The following is a 23860-nucleotide window of genomic DNA, read 5'->3' as shown; positions in this document are numbered from 1 at the left end:
TGCTGTTACTACAGGTTTCTAGTAATAAAAGGTATATAATAAAAAATAGTAGTTGAAGCAGTCGTATTGCATAATTACATTACATTATTACATCATTACATCCACCGAGCACGAGCCGCCATTTTTACAGGGGTCACTGAACGTACAAATTTCTAATAAAGAAGAAAACAAAGACAAAAAAACTTATATACATGTACACTTTTCATTATTTATAGCAATCACTGGTTCATTGTTACAGCACTCGTCATGAAGTAGCTTTGTCGCAGTTCTTTCCAATGAATCCAGATGGGCAGGTGCAAGTTTAATCACCAGATCCATCCACGGAGCAGCTGCCGCCATTAGAGCAAGGATTCCCGTAACTGCAAGTTGCTGTTACCTGGAGACATGATGCCATACTTACCCTGCCTAACCGACGATGACAAAGAGCAAATTTTGTGTGAGGAGGAGAACAGGGGGAGCAGAAGAGCAGCTTATCTTCTTGTTGATAGACTCAAACGGAGAAGGAATGGCATGTTTGACTTTATTAGGGCATTGGGTAAAACAGGCTGTCACCATGTTGTAGCTCGTAAGTAGACGAAAAAGCATAGGACCATAATTTTGTAGCTTCTCCCATGTGTTTTTTATTTGCTTTGTGATCATAACCTTACCAAAACTTTTTCTTTCTGTTTGTAGGGGAGATATTTATCTATTTCTTTTTATTTAAAAGACATCAATTCAGCCCACAGATGCCGTAGACCTGAGGGTGCAATGAGATACCAGTTTATTTGAAACCCCAAAAATATGCACATTCTTATTTTCTTATTTATTACAAGCATCCTGGTACCAGCATCCTGGTGGCATATATGGAATACAGTGGAGCCTCTATAGAACAGATACCCTTGGAATGTGTCTATTATATAGAGGTGTCCACATAATTGAGGTTTCATTTGACTGATAAAGTCAGAAAAGTGAAAGCATCTGTAATAAAAAGGGTGTCTGCTTAATTAGAGTTTGTTATATGAAAAACGCAGCAAGACATTGTGCTTTGCTTTAGTGGGAACAAATATTTTTAGAATCTAAATCATTTAGAATATGTTGGTAAGCTTTTTGAAAATCATGAAAAACCATCAAATGTTTTGGCTTCTAAGTAATAACATTCTTCTATTCATCATATTTCAGGTATTGATGAGGAATTCCAAAAACAGAATTACAGACAACCGCAACCCTGATATTTTTTTTATTATTTTACAAAGAAAAATGCTTTCAAATCAAGTACTTAGTACTGTAGTTTAGTGTAGGAGATTGTTTTGTATATATATATATAATAAACACTGCAACTAGCTGTGTCTAATAAAAACATAACCCAAAAAAAGGTAAAAATCTCATGTGAGTAAGGGCGCTCCCTCACCCCACCTGCCCCTCCCTCACCCCACCTGCCCCTCCCTCACCCCACCTGCCCCTCCCTTACCCCATTTGCGCACCCTCACCCCACCTGCCCCTCCCTCACCCCACCTGCCCCTCCCTTATCCAATGCTCTTTATTTAAAGAAGCATAATGCTTTCAAACACTTTTTATTTTAGATTTTAACTCATATAGACCACCCTTTCTCCTTCGAGACTTATAGAGGTACAGGGGTAGATCTAGCCTTTTGCAAAATCCAGGAAAGGAAAGGAAGGGGGAGAGAGGTATGATCATTTTACATGGGGGGGGGGGGGGGGTGACCCTTTATATTTGACTTCCGACTCCTATTCCTCCCTTTGTAGGTTTTATCATTATTGCATTAATTAAGACGTTTTTAGCACAGAAAAACACATTTTTGTTCTTGCCTCCTAGGGGGTTTGTCAATAAAAAACCCACAATTTTTTTTTCTACGCATAGCATTCTCACTAAGTGTTTAACCCCCATCCCCTGGCATCTAGGGGCATCTAGCCGTAATGTGCTGAATCCATAAATTATCTGCATTGCACCATTGATTGCACAATTCGGACTTTTTAAATACTAGCTCTGAAAACAAATATTGTATTATTGTAATCTTGCAAAAACCTAATTCCTAAATTCAATTTTTATGTGGTTTTGCTATCCTCTGTGTTATTATCATCTACGTTTCAGACATCTGTTCCTATGGTTTTATTTTTACCATCCTTTTTCGCGGAATTTATTTTCGGCCTTTTGTGTTTGCGCTTTTGTGAGCACCGCATAAATTTATTAATCTTCAAAGATAGTTATAGTTTTTGTTCAACAAAATGAAAACGAAACTTAAAATAAGTAACGTGACGTTTCGCTGATTTATTAACCTCTCTTTTTACTGATTAGTAAATTTTCTTATTGTTTGTATCAAATCAAACGTACAAGATAATCGAAGGGAAAGTTCCCATAGGCATGCTGCCGAGGCGAGGGGAAACCCCCTACATCACTAAGTGACGTCATCCTCCCTAGTATAAATACGTTGAAGCGAGAAGAAGAGTTCAGAGCTTCGCAGCGCATCCCTTGAACTTCGTAGCCGAAAGGAAGGTAAAGAGAGAGAAGAAAAACATTCTTTACTAGGTAAGAACATCGTAGTGTTTCATTTACATCTTTGGTTTTGTTAATGACCAAGGCAAAACGCATTGGTTTTTATTCGTTTAAAAATCGCTATCTACATAAAAGTTTGTACGAAACCTCTTTTTACCGTTCTAACTAAACCTCGATTGCATTGCATATCTATAAAGAAGTAGTGGTAAACTTTTGTTTGGCTCCTTATCTTTTAGTGTATACGATAAAGGTTGTTTTACCAAGTATTTTTTTTTTACTATGATTCATTATTCACATTTAGTATTCATAATTCGTAGAACTCATTGAATAGTCATATTTCTGGGAACCGTAGCACGATTTTCTTTAATAACAACTAAATTATTATATTTTCCTACCTTATTCGTATTAATTTTGCGCGGTTTAAAAAATAATAGGCATTTGTGGGTTTTTGTATTAGCCAATAGGCCACTTATGCATAGAAATCATGTACTTTATAACTTTTTTAAATGGCAAATTACAGCCAAAATAAACACAGAAATATTTGGTTCCGTCACTCCAGAAAGCGAATAAAAGATAAAATCTTTCAATGAAAATAAGCCTTTTCTGAATAAGAAACTGTATGGCCCCACAATCGGCTGATTCATTATATATGACTGTTTTATTCGTTCCATTTTACTACAAGCTAAGCCATGCTGCGCACGGCCTGGTAACTAGCAAATTCAGCAGGTATACCATAACAATGACGAAAGAATCCATCAACGGAGGTTCATACTTCATTTACCAGCTTTAATCGAAATTATCGCAAGAACCTTCTAAATCACCTGATGAAAATGGATGCTTTTTCGCATTTGGTATTTTGCTAAATAGCAAAAATGGCTTGTGAACAAGTTGTTGTGGTGTCCTCCTTTATGTAAAAAATAATAATAATAATAATCTGCCTTGCTGTTATATTGCCGCTAAAATCCTGAGCGTGCCCAAGCCCCTATTGCACGTACACTTTCTTAATCATGCCCCCCCCCTTTCCCCCTACCCATAACGCCAATTTTCTTGAAATTTGTTTCCGCATTTGTTCTCCCTCAATCCTTTTCATTTTCCAACAGAAACTGCGTGACGAGTTACGTGACACAAGATGCAACCCAAGCAGCGGGAGCTGATCACTAAGCGACTGCAGTATTTCCAACATGACTTCCGGCCAACCGAACTACTACCCCACCTCACCTGTTTGACCGGGGCGGACTCGGAGCAAGTTGAATGCGATGAAAATAACAAAGGAGCTACCAGAGCCACATGGACTCTTATTGACAAGCTCAAGCGACGGAAGAATGGGTTCGAGCAGTTTGTATTGGCCGTGAGATGTGAGGGATTGGGGCATATAGCGCTATTACTTGATCATAGCTTTGAAGGTAAGGATGAGAAAAATATAGCATGACACGTTACTGCGCCTGGATTCGCTTCGTTTGTTTAGTATTAATGTAAGTAAAATGTAAATTTTATTCGTAGTGAGCGATGAGGATATACAGCATGAGAAAGAAGACACCAGAAGATTCTACAAAATCGGATCCGCTGTTGGTACGTCCATATTCAAATAATAACCTAGGCAAGGCAAAGACGGGGGTGGGCAGGGTACGGAAATGAATTGACATGGTACTTTCACGGCACCTGGTCCCCAATAGAAACGGGAGCAAAGTAATGGCTAACTGGTGACGAAATACATTTATTTTTTTCCTTTTTACTAATTCATGCACGGTAGAGTTTCAAAGCATATAGTTGATGACCATTACCAGATTTAGGATTGAAGGAGGGGCGTGGGCGTAGCCGCCTTTCATACCTCAGCTAGGAGAATTCTTGTTTGTGGAGAAGATCAATAGTGATACGAGGGCGTAGCCGCCTTTCATACCTCAGCTAGGAGAATTCTTGTTTGTGGAGAAGATCAATAGTGATACGAGGGCGTAGCCGCCTTTCATACCTCAGCTAGGAGAATTCTTGTTTGTGGAGAAGATCAATAGTGATACGAGACTCCAGGGGGCGGATCAAGAATTCTTCCATGGGGGGAGGGGGGCACCGAATCAAATGGCCCATTATGATAATGAGGGTCAGGCGAAGCCTGGTGTTTGTGTCATCTCGACAAAGCTGTTGGCCGATTTTGGAAAGCTTTTTTTTTTTAAATTAAGTATTCAAATTTGTTCTTACTTCTCCCTTCTTTTCGATCAACCTGTTATGGCTATATTGAGACGCCATGCTATCGCTATCGCACGACCATGCTCTTGGTCTTGTACGCCAAAAATAAACAGCGCGGCGGGAATTTTTTAAAACTCTATTTAAAAAATGACAACACAATGTAATCGATACTTGTTCGTGTCAGATATTCGTATCACCGGGCGCATTACGAAGAAAGATCTTCCTGATCGTCAGCTGGACATCGAAAAACTGGTGGCGGAGAAATTCGCCAAATTGCGTTCCGAGGATACAAAGGAAATACGCAAAGAATTCAACAAAGTATGTATAACCTATCTATTCCTTTCTTTATAACCTATGGATTCAAAATTTGAGCGATTTTTGCATACCACAATTCAATGCCCGTCAGTTAAAGCCCCGTCAGGGGGGGGGGGGGGAGATTCCAAGGTATAGACACTGTAGAGCAATGTCTATTTCGTCCCCAGAGCCTATGACTAATTTTTCCGTTTGCTAAAATGCTACGTAGCAATCGTCTCCTGGCCTCTGTGTGTTTCGAATAAAAAACAAACATTAAAAAAAGAAAGAATAAAAAAAAACATAAGTTCATAGAATAAAAAAATTTCGGCACTATCAAAACTCAATCGCTCTGGCCATTAGCTCAGAAATTTGCCAGCGCTGCGAACGAGATTGGAAAAATGCTTGAGATCTTGCGACTCTTTTGCAAGAGGCCCTCACTGCACCCAATTGTTCAATATGCAACCACGAAATTTTCAATATGGCGTCTGGGGACGAGGTTGTTCAATATGTAGACACTGATCAAATATTTTTCCTGTAGGAGCTCCCGCGCGGAATCGAATTTGTTCAGACAAAACAGATGGGCGGACCGTTGTCGCCACGAGGAAGCAGACACGAGGAAGCAAAACCGGAAATCGAACTTGAACCGGAAACGGAAGAATTATCTCAAAAGTTGAATGATGTGGTACTTGCTTCAGAGCATGCAGGATCAGGTTGGTATGAAGCTTTAGTGTAAATTAAAAAGGGTTATATTTTTACATGATACACGCAAGCGAAATCTCATAAGGCTAGGCTTGGACGTCCAATTTTTCCACGAGCCGTATTCAATGTATATCATTGTAAAACAGATTATACTTTTACATTTACCTGCATTAAAGAAGAACTCATAGGACTCAAAGAAGAATTCATAGGAAAAAAAATCCATCCATCACACGGATTCCCAGAGTTGGCAATGGCGCTGTATATTTCGTCAAATTTCTAGGGTGTGAGATTCCGGATCCTGGGGGGGGGGGGGGGGGGGGGGGGGGTGAGCGCGTACCCATGATAAAAGTTTTGTATGAATCTTTTGACTGTGGTTTCGATGCCTATGCCTTTGAATATAAATGGAAAAGAGAGGAAGGGAGGGGCGAGGGGCGAGGGAGGAAGGGAAGTAAGGGATGGAGGGATGAAAGGGAGGGAGGGGTAAGGGAGGTGTCGCTTTATCAAAACACTGGATAATAGCTACCGGTAACTTGCAAAAATCAATCAATAAAAAGTCACATGTAAAACCTCTTCGCACTATTGTTCTCTTCATTTTCACAGAGAGTGAAAGTGAAAAGCCGTCAGCTGACCAATACATGAAGGACTCAGTGGTTGCCGTGTTTCGGTTCGCGACCATCGCTGCCGTAGACGAGTTTAAAGGAATTTGGGAAAACGGAAAGTTCCAAGAAATCTGCCAGGAACTGCTTGTTACCAGGCCCCTGTCAAATATGGGCGGGAAAAAAGACCGTCTGCCACTTGAACTAATGATGAATTTCTTAGAGGAAGATATGGAGCGTATCAAAAACATTCTCGAAGGTAATCACTTAATTTCGAAATAAATACAGTTAGATTTGTACCTCTCCTAAGCGGGCACCAATTCAGCGACCAGCCTCCTTTGAGGTGGAATTTATAGGCGGCCAACCTCTATAAAGCGGTCACGTGAAATCACTACTTCTAGAATCCATGTCGTACCGCTTATTGTTTTCCCAATTGAATGCATCTTCCCTTTTTTAAGGGTAATGAAAAAATTTTAATATCAAAAGAAGAAAGTATATTACTATATGGCAGCTGACTATCACAGTGTTTCTCCATCATTATTGTAGTTTAAAACTACTTAGAAGAGAGGGGCAGGACACCTAACAGGCCCACACCCGGGGGGGTGGGGGGGGGGGGGGGGGGGGGGGGGGGGTTCGGAAGATCTCCTCCACTCGACCGGAAAGGTCAGCTGTAATTAAGAAAAATTAAGCACCACTACGAGGTAGGACGGGCTACCTAAGAGAAAATACCCCCCCCCCCCCCCCCCCCCGCCCCCTGCTCAAAATCCTAGTTACGGCCATGGCTAAAATGACAATGCAAAAAAAAAAATGAATTACTCATACGTCACTTTTCAGAAAATTGCAAAATATGGTATAAAGGTTATGCCTGTCATCTGTTCTTTACGTCTCTTAGAAAATACGTTTATTTTGTAAATTGTTTAGATGTTGAAGCCGAGCAAGAAGTCGAGAGGACTGGGGATGACCTGCTTCGGTCAGCCAGAGGCAGTGATGGTCACGAGACCGACTTTCTGGATGAACAGGACATCTCTATAAATATCCCGCCAGGTGGGTGTCACGTGATTGGTTAGCTTAGAAGAGGTACTGTCCCGATATAAGTTAGCTTATAGGGGTCACTTTCAAAGGCGAAGAGCGATTTTAGTGTTACTTTGGTGCTCGGATACAGTCAATATCATGCAGAATAACCGAACTAGCTATACAGGTTCACGAAGTGACATTTTTTTTACAGAAAGTATTATGGTTTAAATAGTCTTCCATAGACCGGATATAAGTGTGCTGAGAATAGCACTTTAAGGTTTCCTTACATGCTGTTTGTTTACTCAGACATTGAAATTGATGAGAATAAACCACATAGATCCTTCACAAAAATCCATTTTTAAGGAAAATTGATTGCTTGAATGAAGAAAACAGGAAAACTGAAAACAGGAAAGCTTCGTGCAAGTGCCCCTAATAATACTAATATAATAATAACACGTGTGTGTAAAACAAAGCCTGCTATTCTTTGTTGAACTCACTTTCTTCATTGTCGGTCCCAGTCTACCTTGAATCTAACCACGGCTCGGCCCTGGCTCATGACCTCAAGCTCCGCAAGTACCAAGAGGAGCTCGCTGAGCCCGCGATCCAGGGGTACAACACCGTCATCTGTGCGCCGACCAATAGCGGCAAGACATTCGTTGCTATGGAGATCGCTAAGCAACATCTTGACAAGCACTCCGATCATGCAAAAGGTTTGTAGTTCACAAATAATTCAAAGAAATGTGTTTAAATTCCTTTTTTTTCCTTTTTGGTTGAGTTTACAAAATTAGTATATAAAGGGGCGCGTACTTGCATGATATTGGGGAACAAGGACAGAAAAAAACTGAAAACTTCGTTTGTTGGAGGGGCCTTTTTTACGAAATTTTCTTTATATTTATCTTCATATTAATATGGAAAAAAGAACAAAGTTCTTCTACAGTCCATTCTTAGTTGAACATATTCCTTCTACATTAAGTCTTCGCTCCAAGCCGATGAAATATGACTTATCTTTTCAACTTACGTCTTACATAGGAACTCGCCAGCGACGCGATAGTTTAACACAAAAACCCGTCCGTCGTCCAGAACCGAGTTTGCTGAAGTACTCCTTATTTATACGTTAGGACCGTTAGAACCTCGGGCAACTTCTTCCTCTTACGACCCCGTACAAATTCTGGCCACGCGCCTGTTATGTTAACACTGTGGTCTTGAATCTATAGAGGAAATATGGGAGGTTTTTGCTTCCAACAAGGACAGCGTAGATAAACTAAATAAGCGTCAAAAACTCCCTAAGATTGTGGAGAATTCACAAACTGGCTGGAGGGCGGTCGGTGGATTTGATTCTGATGAACAATCATCAGACTCCGAGGATGAAAAATCTATACGCAAAGAAACGGGTGTAACAGACTGTCGAAAACGTCGCCTTACTAAAGATAGCGGGGATAAGCCTAAATCTAAGGAATGCTCTGTTCAAAGAGGCTTTAATGGTGAGAGGATATGATGTCCTATTAAGCTTTATACTTTTTATATAAGCTAGCTCGCACTATTCAGCGTTCTTATTTCTCTCCAAATAACACTGCACAGTCGAAGCCCTCGTAGGCGACCACGGAAAAGAAAAATTGATGTCGTTATCAAAAATGGTAGATTAGGAGAATGCACCATATATTATTAGCAACCCTGGGGTAACAGCTTGCTAACTCTTCACTTCTAATGCTTTTTTAGCACACGATGATAACGAGTCTGGGTAAACTCCGATGATAAAGAAAGAATGTTAAACTAATGTTTGTTGTTCATTTGTTAGGCGCTGTTGAGATACCGGATCAGATAACTGGGCCTAAAGTAATCTTCATCGTCAGCACACAAAATCTTGTGCTACAACAGCGGCAGCGCTTTGAGGCATATCTCAGCAATTATGCTGTATGCGACATTTCCGGAGTGAACTCTACAGAAATCCCCCTGAAATTCCTTCTTAAGGTAAGTATAGCTTGTTGGAGCCTGACAACCTTACTTAGAGGCTGACAATCCCATCTAGATTCTGTTTATCTTGATTAGATCCTGAATTCTTGTTACAATCTTGCCAACCTGTTTAAAGCCTGCCAATCCTATTTTGATCCTGCCAATTAAAAGGTTTAGATCCTGTCCATCCGGTTTAGATCACCCAATCTCGCTTTCCAATTGCTTGTATAGTCTTCTCGATTTTTTCGAGCCTGATTATCTTGTTTAAGAGCATTTCAATCCTGTTTCAAACTGGAAATCTTGTTAAGAGAATGCCCATCCTGTTTAGAGGCTTTTAATTCTTTTCTTTTAAAAGTAGCGTATTCTTGTATCTGGTTTCAGGCTAACGACGTTGTGGTACTCACAGCGCAAATTCTGCTGAACGCGCTTCAAAACAAGAATGAGCTGTCCTCTATATCCTTATCTGACCTATCCCTGCTGATATTTGACGAGTGTCATCACACCAATAAAAATCACTCGTACAACAAGATTATGCACCAATATATCGACCTGAAGCTGAAAAAACACAAGGGCCTCCCACAGGTATACTACAACACACCACAGGTACCCAGGCTCCCCATTTGCGTTACCTGTTGCCTTACTAATTGCGTGACCGTGTGTAATCTTACACCCCTTTCATCGCGTTTTCTGTTGTGTTAAACCCCTTTCATTGCGTGACCTTTTGAGTTACTAATTGGGTGACCGTGTGTAATCGTGTTATCTGTTATGTTACTAATTTCGTAAATGCTTGACCAGGTGGTAGGCCTCACCGCCTCTCTTGGCGTCGGTAAATCCAACACTGTTGAGAACGCACATAAGCACATCCTGCAGATCTGCGCGAACATGGATGCGCAACACATCAACACGGTGCGTGAAAATGTCAACGAGCTTAAAGATTGCGTGACAGGAGGAGTTCCAGAAAGGAAAGTCATTCGCGTCAATACAAGCCAGTCACTGAGTCCGTTTACTCGAGCGTGCAACCAGGTAAAAATTTATTTGTATTTTGCGCAGTGCCCTAATGCGAACTCCGCCAAAGCGCACCCGCGAATTAATATGGAGGCTAAACCAGGTTCCTTGCCCTGTCTTAGACAGTTACGCCACGCACAGCTCGCTGAAGTGTTGAATGAAAGTCTATGGAAGTCTAATTGGGCGCGAGTCTCTTGGGACCTCTTCCAGCCTTTCATTGCATCGATAGCTCAGTAGTGCGGGCTTCGTTCCCCGTGCAAGAGGCCAAGGTTCGAAACCGGGTCAGCACAACTTGCTTTTTTTATCGTCCACACAGACAACAAATGTAAACTGACTTTACTAGAATTTTTGCGATCTTAAAAGATGTTTCATTTGCTCGATATTTTAGAAAATACTAATTTCCTAGGATTGAGTTTAACTTTTGTGCAATGTTGTAAAACAGGTTCGTATCATATGATGCATGCTGTCATATGATTTATTTCTCTGGACAAATCGAGTTATCGGTCAACATCTACAACCATAACTCAATACAACCGCGTTTACATTTTCCCGCCTAAAAGCGGAAGTTCCCGGATGATCGCGCCTATCAACAGAATTGTTTTGAAACGAATCTATAAACCCTCAATATTTTCATTTTTTGCTCTAGGTGATGGATAAGATCGAAAAAGCGGCAAAGAAGTCTCTCCCAGACCTCCAGCAGCCACCCTGCAACCGGGTGAGCCAGCAATACCGCCAGTGGATTGAGGTCATCAGCAAACAGGCATGCGCCTTAGGGCTTCGTCAACTTACTACGTACATCGAGCAACTGCGGCAGTGAGTAAATGGTCACGTTTTTTTTTTTGCTTTGTTAAAGTTTTTACAATCTAGCCAAAAAGCAGCATATACTCACTCGTTTTCCTTTCATCAGCCCTACAATACAGAACGGGTGGTGAAAGGGAAACGAGTGAGTAAAATGGGCCCATAATACTCAGGAGAGATTCCAAAGAGACAAGAAAAGTTGAGTCTAATATTATGTCTATTTTCTTTTGTTCCATTTTTCATCTTTATATCAATTCTCTTACATACTAGAATACAAACAGAGTGCTTGGGTTACCTGTTATTTGAATTTGCACGAACGCGCGTTTTATAGTTTCCATACGAACCATATAACATTTGGTAGATAAAAATACAAGGAATCGACCACATCTAGAAATTCTGAGAGGTTATATGGGCTTTAATGTCGGGCCCTTAAATTTAGGTTTGAAAGTGGAGGTAGCCATACGACTGCGTAAAATTTGCCTTGTATACCGGTGTGACCGAGGTCTTTGACATTGGCACCGTTTGAATAAATCGTCTTATGGGAAAGAAAAGTGGAGGTATTCAAACGGCCGCGTAAAATTTGCCTTCTGTACCGCAGTCGAGGCCTTTAACAATGATAACGTTTGAAGAAATCGCGTCATGGAAAAGAAAAGTGGAGGTAGTCATACGTAAAATTTGCCTTGCGTACCGGGGGTCGAGGCCTTTGAAATTGATAGCGTATAATAATCATCTTATTGGACATAGGGAAGTGAAGGTACCACCTAAATCCCCCGTATCTCATTCCACTCAGTATACGCGGCTTTGTATGTTCTCCACCAAAGGTACCACCTGGCCCTCCTCACCAATGACACGGTACGGATGAAGGACGCCCTCACCTGCCTCAAGGAGTACTTCGACACTCTGGACGAGACCAAGTTCACAGAGAACGATAAACTACTGCACAATCTGTACCACAAGGTAAGGTCACTGGTGCGGGTGATACAACAAGGTGAAGAACTGGAACAAATATCCACGTCACGAGACATGGCGAACCTGCAAACTATAAACTCTGACAGAACTCTATCTCGATCTGAGTTGACTAAAAACCATAAGTTCCTTATTACACGGTACTGGTGGAATTTTCGGCCGCTCAAAATTTTGTATGGTTACGCGTTCAATTTACATGGGACCTCCCCATAGCTGGATAAAAAAAGAAACAGCTAGCTGTACGAGACCCGTGCGAACAGTGTGAACAATTCGCACGGTTCCGTGTAAACACCATTTCCGGTACGGATTTTTAAGCGGTTGAAAGTTCAATCGGCATCGTGTTAATGTAGTCTATCTGAGTGAACTTTTCCACGGCGAATTATCAACTGACTAACGACTATTAACTGAAAATTATTGATTGATGTTAATTTAATCGAAAGGCCAAAGAACTGGTGGAGAATCACGTCGCGATACATGGCGAAACCCCGAACCCTAAACTCGAGGAGCTGAAGAAACTGCTCTTGGGATTCCACGAGAACGACTCAAAAGAGTCCAAGGGGATTCTATTCACTGTGACACGTGGCTCTACTGTTGGGCTCGTCGAGTGGATCAAAGAGTCGGAAGACCTCAAGCATAAGTTCAGGCCCAAGGCGCTCGTCGGTGGGGGAGACGGTGTTGGTGAGTGGCGGGAAACCTGCGGTTTTTCGTGTATAGCTAGGAACGTTCTTGTCCAGACGCCATGTTCCTTGTTTTGAGTTCATTGCTTGACCTAGAGACATTTACGTTCTTGGGTTTTTATTTAACATAAAAAAAATTTAGTAGTACTTCAACAAGCCGTAATCCGCTAACTAAACCTGCGTCACACGTGTCCAAACATGGTCGTTCCTGGGAAGAGTGTCCTCTAACACAGGGTACCCGTGACGGTATATCACTATGAAACACATGCACTGACGTGTTTCAAACAAGTAGAAAAACAAAAAACGAAGTATTGACAGTTTCAACATAAGCAAAGATAATGAGTATCATCACGCACAAAAAGTTGTTAGAAAATCATCTTTGCCAAGAGGATGAAAGCTTTAGGTGGGACTTGTGACCTTGCATGGGCGTAGCCAAAGTTTACTAAAAATGGAAAGAGGAGCTTGTTTCTGGCATATAAAAAGGCGACTTCCACTAAGAAATCACATGACATTTTAGGTGGCAAATTCGCGCAAATCCTTGAGGTTTTCATTTAACGTTCACAGTGGGAATGTCTCAACAAGAGCAGGAACTCATCATCGAGGAATTCAAGAAAGGCGTTGTAAACATTCTCATTGCGACATCTGTGGCCGAGGAGGGCTTGGACATAAAAGATTGCAGTTTTGTCATCCGTTACGATACGTATGGTAAGTCTACCTCATACCTTACGATACGTATGGTAAGTCTACCTCATACGTTACGATACGTATGGTAAGTCTACCTCATACGTCACGATACGTATGGTAAGTCTACGTCATACGTTACGATACGTATGGTAAGTCTACGTCATACGTTACGATACGTATGGAAGTCTACGTCATACGTTACGATACGTATGGTAAGTCTACCTCATACGTTACGATACGTATGGTAAGTCTACCTCATACGTTACGATACGTATGGTAAGTCTACCTCATACGTTACGATACGTATGGTAAGTCTACCTCATACGTCACGATACGTATGGTAAGTCTACCTCATACGTTACGATACGTATGGTAAGTCTACCTCATTAGTCACGATACGTATGGTAAGTCTACGTCATCCGTTACGATACGTATGGTAAGGATACGTCATCCGTTACGATACGTATGGTAAGTCTACCTCATACGTTACGATACGTATGGTAAGTCTACGTCATCCGTTACGATACGTATGGTAAGTCTACCTCATACGTTACGATACAAATGGTAAGTCTACCCATACGTTACGATACGTATGGTAAGTTTACGTCATCCGTTACGATACGTATGGTAAGTTTACCTCATACGTTACGATACGTATGATAAGTCTACCTCATACGTCACGATACGTATGGTAAGTCTACCTCATACGTCACGATACGTATGGTAAGTCTACCTCATACGTTACGATACGTATGGTAAGTCTACCTCATACGTTACGATACGTATGGTAAGTCTACGTCATACGTTAGAATACGTATGGAAAGTTTACGTCATACGTTAGGATACGTATGGTAAGTCTACCTCATACGTCACGATACGTATGGTAAGTCTACGTCATACGTTAGAGTACGCATGGTAAGTCTACTTCATACGTTACGTTTACCTCATACGTTACGATACGTATACGTATGGTAAGTATCAACCTCATACGATACGTCACGATACGTATGGTAAGTCTACCTCATACGTCACGATACGTATGGCAAGTCTACCCATACGTTACGATACGTATGGTAAGTCTACGTCATACGTTAGAATACGTATGCTAAGTTTACGTCATACGTTAGGATACGTATGGTAAGTCTACCTCATACGTCACGATACGTATGGTAAGTCTACGTTATACGTTAGAGTACGCATGGTAAGTCTACTTCATACGTTACGTTTACCTCATACGTTACGATACGTATACGTATGGTAAGTATCAACCTCATACGATACGACACGATACGTATGGTAAGTCTACCTCATACGATACACAACCAGTTATTTTTCTTATTTAAGGCCGTAGTAAGAGTCCCCAAATAATAAATGCCGGAAATTACGCTGGATACGTGTGGCGGGAGCCAAATTCTTAAAAAAAAAAAATCCGGATCTGTGTGGACGGGGCCTCATGTTCGCTATTCATGAATGTGCTACCCCACTGTTGTTTGCTGATCAACATGTTGTTTCTCCCCAGGCAATGAGATATCTAGTACCCAGGCGCGTGGCCGGATTAGGGCAGATCAGGGCCAGTATGTTTATCTGGCTGACGCTCGGTCTAAAGGCCACGAGCGAGAGAAGCTGAACCAGTACCGAGAGATACTGATGACGGACGCGGTCGCGGCCGTGCAAAAGCTGACTCAGGACGAGTACATGAAGGAGGTACATTCAGGCCGTACCCAGGGAGGGGAGGGTGCAGGGAGTGCGAACGCATCCCCATCTCCCCCCTCCCCCCCCCCCCCCCCGACAACGGCCGAAAGTCCACTTTCGGTTCTCAATAAACGAGCTATTTGTAGACAAAACTATAAAACATAAGCTAGTATGTCATCAATCTATAAGTCAGACTTCTTGTAGCCAAATCCAACAATAAACGTCCCGTGGAGATGGTGCAAAGGTATAAAAAATCCCTTTTTGTTCTTTCGGGGGGGAAGGAGGGGGGTCAGATTTTTATATCAGAAAACACCCCCCTCCCCCCAGATAAATCAGGTCCACTTTTTGGGATGTCGCACCCCCCAACAAAAATCCTGTGTATGGGCCTGCACTAGGAAACATACATGCCATAGGAAACGATTTTGAGACGATGACCGTTACATAGTCAAATCATTTCTTCTGTAAAAGGACGATAATGTGTTTAGCAGCGACGATATAACGATAGTGTTATTATGCCGGCAGGGTTTTCATCATTTATGTTGATGGTGATATTCGTTTTTCTAAGGGTGGTGATAATAATATTTTTTCTTGTTCTATCGCACAGATCGATCAGCTTCAGCAGAAGGACGCGCGTATTCGTCAAATAAAATCCCAGCTTGAAGCGCGCAAGAGAGATGTCAATCAGCATACAGCTACCGCTAGATTCTACTGCCGGAAGTGTAACACCTTTGCGTGTGAGGCATGTGATTTCCGGTGTGTCTCAGGCTCCCATTATGTCGTGATCAGCCCCGAGTTCAAGCGCGACAAGATTGAACTGAAACCACACAAGAAGCCCAAGCTGATAACCGGCATAACCATGGATACAAAGGTGACGTAAGGCCTTTCGAACTTACTTTTATATATAATCCAAGAGAGCATAAGATAAGAGAGGGACACTTTGGTATTACCCGCGCACCATGTCGATGCCGAATCTGGCTATTTTTAGTAACCACCACCCCACCACCGCGCGTGAGGATTTGCTCCTTTTATTTGGTCCTACTCCTATCCTATCTAATGTCTAACTTACAGATTTCGTTTGACCATTAGGAAGATAATGAATGTTGAGAAACACGAAGAAACAGCAAGTTAGAGCGAAAACGGTGTTTGAAGCACGCTCTTGATTTTGAATGAAGTCTCGTTTTCGAAATCTTGCAATCCTCAAAGTACTACATCCCCTTAATAAACCGCAACTGCCCGTATCCTTGATGCTAAAATGAAACTTTCGATGGTATTTGTGCAAATAGGGTGTGTTTTTTTCGTTTAAAGTCACAAAACAGCGGCAGACAATAAGATGTAAATGCCAAAGCGCGGGGGAAGGTTGAGTAAAAATGCTCATGCGCAGTGGTGGGGTGGTGGTTACTAAAAATAGCCAGATTCGGAATCGACACTTGATTAAACTGGAAGGAGGAGAGGACTGGGACGGCTATGCGCTTGACGGGGGGCCAATAGGGCTCTGGGGTAGTCCCCAAACATCGCTGCGAAAAAAAAAACTTGTATCCCTCCTCCAGTCTTTTTTTATCCCGGCAAAAAGTGCCAGAAGAGGATGCTAGACCCACCGTCCTTTGCGGTCGTTATATGACTTATTCCTTTGCTAAACAGGTCCATTGCAAGAAATGCGGCCAAGACTGGGGCAGGACCGCAAAGATTCATGGGGCTGAGTGGCCGCTCCTTAAGATCAATAGCTTTGTGGTCCAAATTGAGGGCGGCCCTCGAAAACTCTACCGGAAGTGGACAGAGGCTGCCCTGAACATAAAGCAAGTTGATGATTATTTGGAGGTGCTCGCTGAAGAAGAGGCGGGGCTTAATGACAGTTTGATGGATGATCTGAGCTTCGATGACGACTTGTAGGCTGCGTGACGGCATATTTAGGTCGCGTCACTTGGGTGGCGTTTAAAATGCATGACGTCACTTGGGTGACGTTTAGAATGCATGACGTCACTTGGGTGGCGTTTAGAATGCATGAGGTCACTTGAGTGGCGTTTAGAATGCATGACGTCTTTTATTTTCGTTATTTTTATTTAGAAACCTTCATCACACAATGAAACAAAAGAAAAGTGTGAAGAGGGGAAGGCAAGTTCCAGGCGAGATTCAGACGATGCAGACCGCGTTTAAGATAAATTAGTCTTTATGAGTGTTAATTGGAGACTACCCTCCAGCTCAGAGCTTTCTCTGCTCAAAAGAAAACGAGCGACTCAAAAAGCTTCCCAGGAGGGTAATTGGAGACTTGAATTGTTAAAACTAGTGCAGAATAAATAGCAACACTTACAAACTTACTCAATAGAAAGCAAAACGGATTCCTTTTGCTGAGCTATGTGGTGCGGTAGCCCCTGCGGTATAAGAAGTGTTCTTATGGGTATATAAATAACGTTTTTAACGTCAAATTTGGCAACGGAGCGAGGGGGTCGAGGGGTGAATAATAAAACAAACTGTCTGCATTTCGCCTGCCTTTCCTCTCCCCTCCTCTCTCCGCTTTAGAAAATCCTGGCCAAGCGTCATTGGTCAGAAACAAACGACTTTTTGATAATGGTAGGACTAGAAAAACTACAGACAAGCTGTAGAGAAACTAGGTGATCTGAGAGGGCTTGGTAGAATTAGAGGAATAAATCAATGCAATTCATTGCTCCGACGATGCGTTAATGCTAGAAACGTCAGGGCCCGTCAGTGTGACTATTTGTGTTCACAGAGGCGCTTCTACATTGTGGTTGATTTGTTTCCTTACTCCTTGAGAAGTCTATTTTTTACCGAGTCATCAAGGTTATCTCTTGACTTTAAAGCGGACGTTCATATAGCTAACATGCTTTTCAATCTAAAAATTAGCATGAAAAAGCCCTGAAAAACATAAACGCTTCTTACAAAAATGCAGGTAACTAATTTGATCGTCACGAATAAAATGCTATTTGTTGTATCCATAACTGTTTGATATTTAAAAATACTGTGGGACTTATATAAGTTAGTTTGATCACCGCACGATTTTGGCAATAGCTTTACGCTTATCACCTTATATAATCACCACCAGGCCTAGCGCTATCGTTCATCGTCGTCAGTAGCACAATTGAACCGCGCGAGAGCACGATAAAGACGCTCTTTGAGGACAGAAGCCAAGACGGAACGCTAGTACACGCTGGCGTAAAGTAGGTCATTTGTTATTGAAGGCGGATCGTCTGATATACTTTCACAGTCGATCATTACATGTGGCAAGCATGGACAGCTGTTATGTCCATCAGCGTGGCGGTACTAACAGCAGCAAAATAATTTGATAAGCCCTAACTAGTCTAGTCAAGCTGAAAGTGTACATACCCACATACCACCAGGGGCGGATCTATTTTTAGATAATTGACTATACAATTAACAAGAAATATAAGGAAATCCACGGAAGAACAATGAGTCCGGCCCCCCCTTCTTTAAATCCTTATTACGGCCCCTTCTTTTTGGAATTCCTGGATCCGCCCCTGACCCTATTTTTTCCAGCCCTCACCACTCTAGCCTAGCCTATAAAGCAATTTAATTACCCACAAACCATTTCTTTTTTTTTTTACAAATTTTTGCTGTGTGGAAAGATTCCCCTCAAAAACATTTATCAGTTAGTAGCCCTTCGTAGTATCAGCCAGACCCCTTTTGTTTTCGCTCAATATCTCCTACATTTTTTTCTTTGTAAACCAATCTCTTTGCCGTGGCGATTACTTTGATTCTGTTCAAATCTTTTCGATAAAAAGATAGAAGTAAAGTGGTCAAGTTCATGAGGAGTTTTCATATCTCTGAGAGCCCTTCAGTTATCTGGCCATTGAGGAGCGGAAGTTCATAGCAGACATATTTTCTACCGCTACTAAATGCTACGGCAAAAATGGCAAAAATATATAGCTGCTAATTGTGTAAATGCGATTACCAATTGTAAATGACAAATTTGTATTTAGGCCTATGCGTTATTATTATCAAAAAATAAAATAAAAAACAACCATTAAGGAATTACTGAGTTGCGACAGGGAGGGGAGAGGCATCCTCTCCCTTCTTAAACACCAAGAAAAAAAAAATCCCGGAATGACAGAAATCGGTAAGTATGTAAAGATACAGAGGAGGTTTGCTTTTAATTCTAAGGCTTTTGTTGCTTGAATGCATGCCCCAAGCCCCACTAAAAGTTATCAACACCATCGTCAATCGTTAGAGTTTCAGGCCTAATCCACACTTAAACGCGATCGAATGAATCCGGATACGGCTATCGTCCACACGTATACGACGATTACGCTGGCGAATCCGCAAACGAAAGCGGAACGGAACAAATACGCTTCGATTCCGTACACGTGTGGACGATCGAATCCGAAACTTTTCGATTACGGAATCCGTGTGGGCTGTTGAATCCGTAACTTTTCAATCACGATGACGTCAAAATCGTACCCAGTCTCTAACCGTATAATAAAACAAGATGGCGTCGTAACGTGTAAAGCTAGAGCGTTACGGAATCGCCGTATACATGTGGATGGGCGATTACGATACGATTACGCTACGTGTAGACGGGAAATCAGAGCCCCCTCCCCCCCCAACCGCGAGGACCTTGCTGGCATCGTCGCTGTATTAGCATGGGAATCACTCTCTGTACCTCATTCTTTAGGACTCTATGGAGACTTTCCCCATGAGGTTATCATTATCGAATCATCAAAAAGGTACAGAACTCAACTCTTTATTGAGCCACAAGGTTATCATGGTGATAAGAAGGATGATAAAAAAAAAACACGAGATAGACGATGCTTAGAGCCCCAGAGCTAACATTATCCTGATGACAATAGCGTGTAATACGACAAGAAGAGACCAGTTTGACAACCTTGTCCCATGCAGCTGGCTATCATAACGATAAGAAGGGTAATAAAAAGGTGCAGAATAGAATAGACCAGCACAACTCCCTTAAAAATGCAAAGAATGATGAGAGCTTACACAAAATAAACCCCTAGGTTTTTAGTACTCTTCTGTCAGAGCTAAGGAGTGAGAAAGAGCCATGATTTAAATGCATTTTAGATGCCGTTGTTCAAAGACAAAGAGAAAGCAGAAGCTTGATGGTACTTAGCCTCCTCCGCAGGCGTCTGTGAACGTTAGAAACCGAGACTCGGGACTTCTGTGGTCGACAAATTCCTTTGTTAAGGGAGGGAAGGGAAAATGCCAAAAGCGGAACCCGCTCGACGCATCGCCACAGGAATCCCGAGCGCCTGTGTTTCTTTTCTGCTGCTTCCTGGGCAAAGCGATGCCTGTTATGTTTGTTTAAGAAGCTAAATTTTCTTCGAGAATATACAATTTGTTTTGATTTGTTATCATTTTCTAGTGGGTAGAGCAATTCTTTTTACTTACACCAATAAGCAGAAAATAATTTTTGTGTGCTGACTATGTATTCACGTTGTTTTTTTCCCTTTTTTTATTGTAATCTACAAAATAATTACATAAATACATAAAATATACAAACATAAGTAAGATTTGAAAAATAAAGGAAAAAACACTTACAATATAATGTTATACTACACTAATTACACATACACTGATCTGCCTTTCTTTGCTCTTTTTTTTCCTTACCTTATTTTTGTATTTGTTGTTTTATTGAATTTTAATTTTTTTTCTCTTCGTTATTTCTTTTCCTTTTTCTCCTCTTTTTTCTCTTCTTTTGTTTTTCTTCTTCTTAATCCTTCTCTTTCGTTGTTTTTTTCTTCGTCTTTTTTTATTTTTTTTCATTTATTTATTTATTTATTTATTTTTTCATTGCTTTTTTTTTCTTGTTTTTTTTTTATTATTCTGAAGTGAATACCATTTGAAAAGCTAAAGAAAAGAAGAAGGAAACACAACAACACCGACAGAAAATACACTCACAAAGAAAAGACAAGCGGCACAAAAACGGCGATAGGAGATAAAAAGCGAGTTAGTAAATCATAACAGTATCGACATTAGAGCATCCTATTTCTTAAAGTGGTAAGAAAGTTGATGTTTTTGCTAAGCTATGGCACTTTTCTATATTGTAAATATACTTTACATTTTTCCAGAAGAAACTAATGTTTACATCTGGTTTTATATTTTTAAGACGGCAAAAAATATATAAAACGCTTGCCAATTAATATAATCATATTGGTTAGGATTTGATTGCCATTTTCCTTAAAAAAAAACCAATAGTATATCTGGTTCCGATTCACGCTATTGTAGGCAAAAAATTGGGTGTACAGGCGCCTACGGGGGTGAGTAAAATCAGGGGCGGATCCAGAAGTTTAAAAAAGGGGGGGCCGAAGCAAACATTTCAAGAAAGGGGGGTGGACTTATTGTTCTTTCGTATATTTCCTTATATTTCTCGTATATTTTTAAGTCAAATTTCTAAAAATAAGGGCCCCCTCGCCCCCCCCCCCCCCCCAAGATCCGCCCCTGAAAATAAGATTAGGAAAACCATCATTATTAATCATCCTTTCTCTAGACATAACTCAAGGATCCCTAAAGGATAAAAAGAAGCTTTCACACAAATGTCATACGAGAATCAACCCTTGGCTTTAAAATCTCATAAAGATAAGATAGCGTCAAATAAAGATTTGCAATGAGTTAGAATGTCACTCACATATGGGCGGAACCCAGCAAATAAAAACCAATAGCTCATCTTGGGCTGTTCATTTGGGCGCAGCGAACAATACCGCTACATGATAATGTGGTTAGGTGCGGCTGTGTCTGTCGTGGTTTTGTTGTCGAGTTTCTGCGCGACTCGCGGGCAATCAGGTAAGAAAGCCCTAAAAACACAATTTTTACAATCGTGTAAACTCTTTACATCGCAATCAGGTAAGAAAGCCCTAAAAACACAATTTTTACAATCGTGTTTTTAATAAGATTTCATCGCTTACATGATACGGTGCGTTTTCGAATTTATTCCTTAAGTTTCAATTCTATGGACTTTAACGAGACTTTTTTAAAGCCCTTAAAAGCCCTTCTTTCAGCCAGCTTAGCATCACAAATTTTATCAACAACACGATGACGCCAGCGCGTGGCCTTGATTTTGGTTGGGTGCTCGTTTTCAAACATCTCCGATTCCGAAGAAAGAGAAGCTCTCCGAAATGGTACTGATTCAGCTTTACTGATATTCATTTTTATGCGTGTAAGGGTTGCGTGAGGTTCCCGTTAAAACTCTTTACATCGCCAAAACTCCTCTGTCTTTCGCGGTTCCTCTGTCTTTTCCTCTTTCTATTTTTTTCTCAAAACCTGTCGGTCATGTTTTATTCTGTTTTGTGATTTTTAAAAGAATAATAATGTACGCAATGCTATCTAATATACGATTTAATCAAATAAAATGACAACACTTGTTGCTTTTAATTTAGAGTGTAGCAACTATGTGACTCTCAACACTATCGACCGCTCGCAAAACTTACATCACAACGGTAACTACTTGTGTGACAGTGGCCTTAGCGGATGGTACCGCATCTCCGGTGACGCCGGGTACCGCATGCCGACATCGTGTGTGTCGTATGATTACTGTGGAACAGCCGCCACCGGATGGATGAACGGCGCGCACCCTTCAGTCGCTGATGGAGTTGTCACCAGGACAGTTTGTTATCACTGGACAAGTGGCTGCTGTCAGTATAGCAACAACATCCGCGTGAGGAGCTGCGGCGAGTTCTACGTGTACGAGTTAAGTGCACCGTCCCCAGGCTGCAATCTTCGCTACTGCGGCAATGGAGCAGGTAACTACTTCTGCATCTCGGCCAAAGAATTTGATAAATTGTAAAACCTTAAATTGAGAAAATTGCACATCTCGTTACTAATCTTCCACATCCAACATCCCCACAATCCTATCACTGAAAATCATCTAGCGGGTGGCTTTATATTCCACTTTCTAATGCTCAGAAACCCTCAAGTTTATTAAGGCTTGGATCCTAAGCTAAAACAGTTGAAATTTTGAAAGTTGCCTTAAAGTGAGTTAACATTGCCTTAAATGCACCATTTTTGGGCAAAACATCAAACTCGACAATGTTAGCTGATTGGTAATAAGTGATGACGTCATCCAGCCGATCACGTGACTTTTGCAAATCAATATTTCAAAAAATTCTCCGCTGGTGGATACGCTATGAAAAAGAAAACATCGCATGTTTTTATGTGAAACACGTCTTGCACACTGATGTCTTAACCGGCAAGAAAAGTTTAGCCTTTCGGTCACAAATCAACATTTTAATTCGCAGCAGGTCACGTGACTTAACAAAATATTTAATATCTTGTTAACGGCAGAGAAAATTCTGGATGCTAAAACGCTATCATATGACACACATAAAGTCAACACTTATTTAGTAAACATCTTTGTCCAAGCTGTTTTCCCCACCGGCGGAAAGGCAAAAAACTATTTTGTCACGTGATCTATTATGTGACGTCATCACCAGCAAGAAAACATTACGAAAAAGTTAAGTCTGTCGACTTTAATAATCTTGCCAAATAGAATGAATTTAAGGCGATGTTAACAAAGTTTAAGGCAAAAAATTATATTCGATGCTAAAAGCAAACTACCCTGCCAGGCCTTAATATACATTACGAAAACCTCCTTATTACGGATACCTCGTTATTACGAACACCTCCTTATTACGGACACCTCCTTATTACGGTCACCTCCTTATTACGGACACCTTCTTATTACGGACACCTCCTTATTACGGACATCTCCTTATTACGGACACCTTGTTATTACGGACACCTCCTTATTACGGACACCACCTTATTACGGACATCTTCTTATTACGGACATCTCCTTATTACGGACATCTCCTTATTACGGATACTTTCTTTTTACGGACA

The 23860-nt window shown here is 41.2% G+C and overlaps 3 protein-coding genes across 4 annotated transcripts in view; 2 read left to right on the top strand and 1 right to left on the bottom strand.

Moving 5' to 3' along the window:
- Positions 1–53, bottom strand: part of LOC5516245 (ZP domain-containing protein) — a 6375-nt gene extending 6322 nt beyond the window's left edge. Inside the window, exon 1 of the mRNA XM_032386091.2 lies at positions 1–53. This exon is cut by the window's left edge and continues 93 nt beyond it. The gene's annotated coding sequence lies outside the window, so the exon portion shown is untranslated.
- A 2335-nt stretch (positions 54–2388) lies between these two features.
- LOC5516210 (antiviral innate immune response receptor RIG-I) lies at positions 2389–17987 on the top strand. Of its 2 annotated transcripts, XM_048731786.1 has the most exons (19): positions 2389–2523; positions 3591–3893; positions 3991–4059; positions 4853–4986; positions 5501–5672; positions 6262–6516; positions 7179–7301; positions 7790–7981; positions 8486–8752; positions 9067–9239; positions 9603–9803; positions 10017–10244; positions 10873–11039; positions 11846–11981; positions 12431–12668; positions 13232–13372; positions 14871–15055; positions 15648–15911; positions 16682–17987. In XM_048731786.1, exons 2-19 carry the CDS (start codon positions 3620–3622, stop codon positions 16928–16930), a joined length of 3468 nt encoding a protein of 1155 aa, XP_048587743.1. In that variant the 5' UTR covers positions 2389–2523; positions 3591–3619; the 3' UTR covers positions 16931–17987. The 2 variants fall into 2 exon arrangements, with proteins under 2 accessions (XP_048587743.1, XP_001636291.2); XM_001636241.3 differs by lacking the exon at positions 8486–8752.
- Positions 17988–22370: 4383 nt separating this feature from the next.
- On the top strand, positions 22371–22805 carry LOC5516211 (uromodulin). Its single transcript, XM_001636242.3, has one exon. The coding sequence runs from the start codon at positions 22371–22373 to the stop codon at positions 22803–22805; it is 435 nt and encodes a 144-aa protein (XP_001636292.3).
- Positions 22806–23860: the final 1055 nt, after the last annotated feature.

This window comes from Nematostella vectensis, chromosome 8, assembly GCF_932526225.1.
Source record: "Nematostella vectensis chromosome 8, jaNemVect1.1, whole genome shotgun sequence".
NCBI classification, from domain to species: domain Eukaryota; kingdom Metazoa; phylum Cnidaria; class Anthozoa; order Actiniaria; family Edwardsiidae; genus Nematostella; species Nematostella vectensis.
Note: the sequence above shows the minus strand (reverse complement) of the source record. Positions and strands in the feature narration are given on the sequence as shown.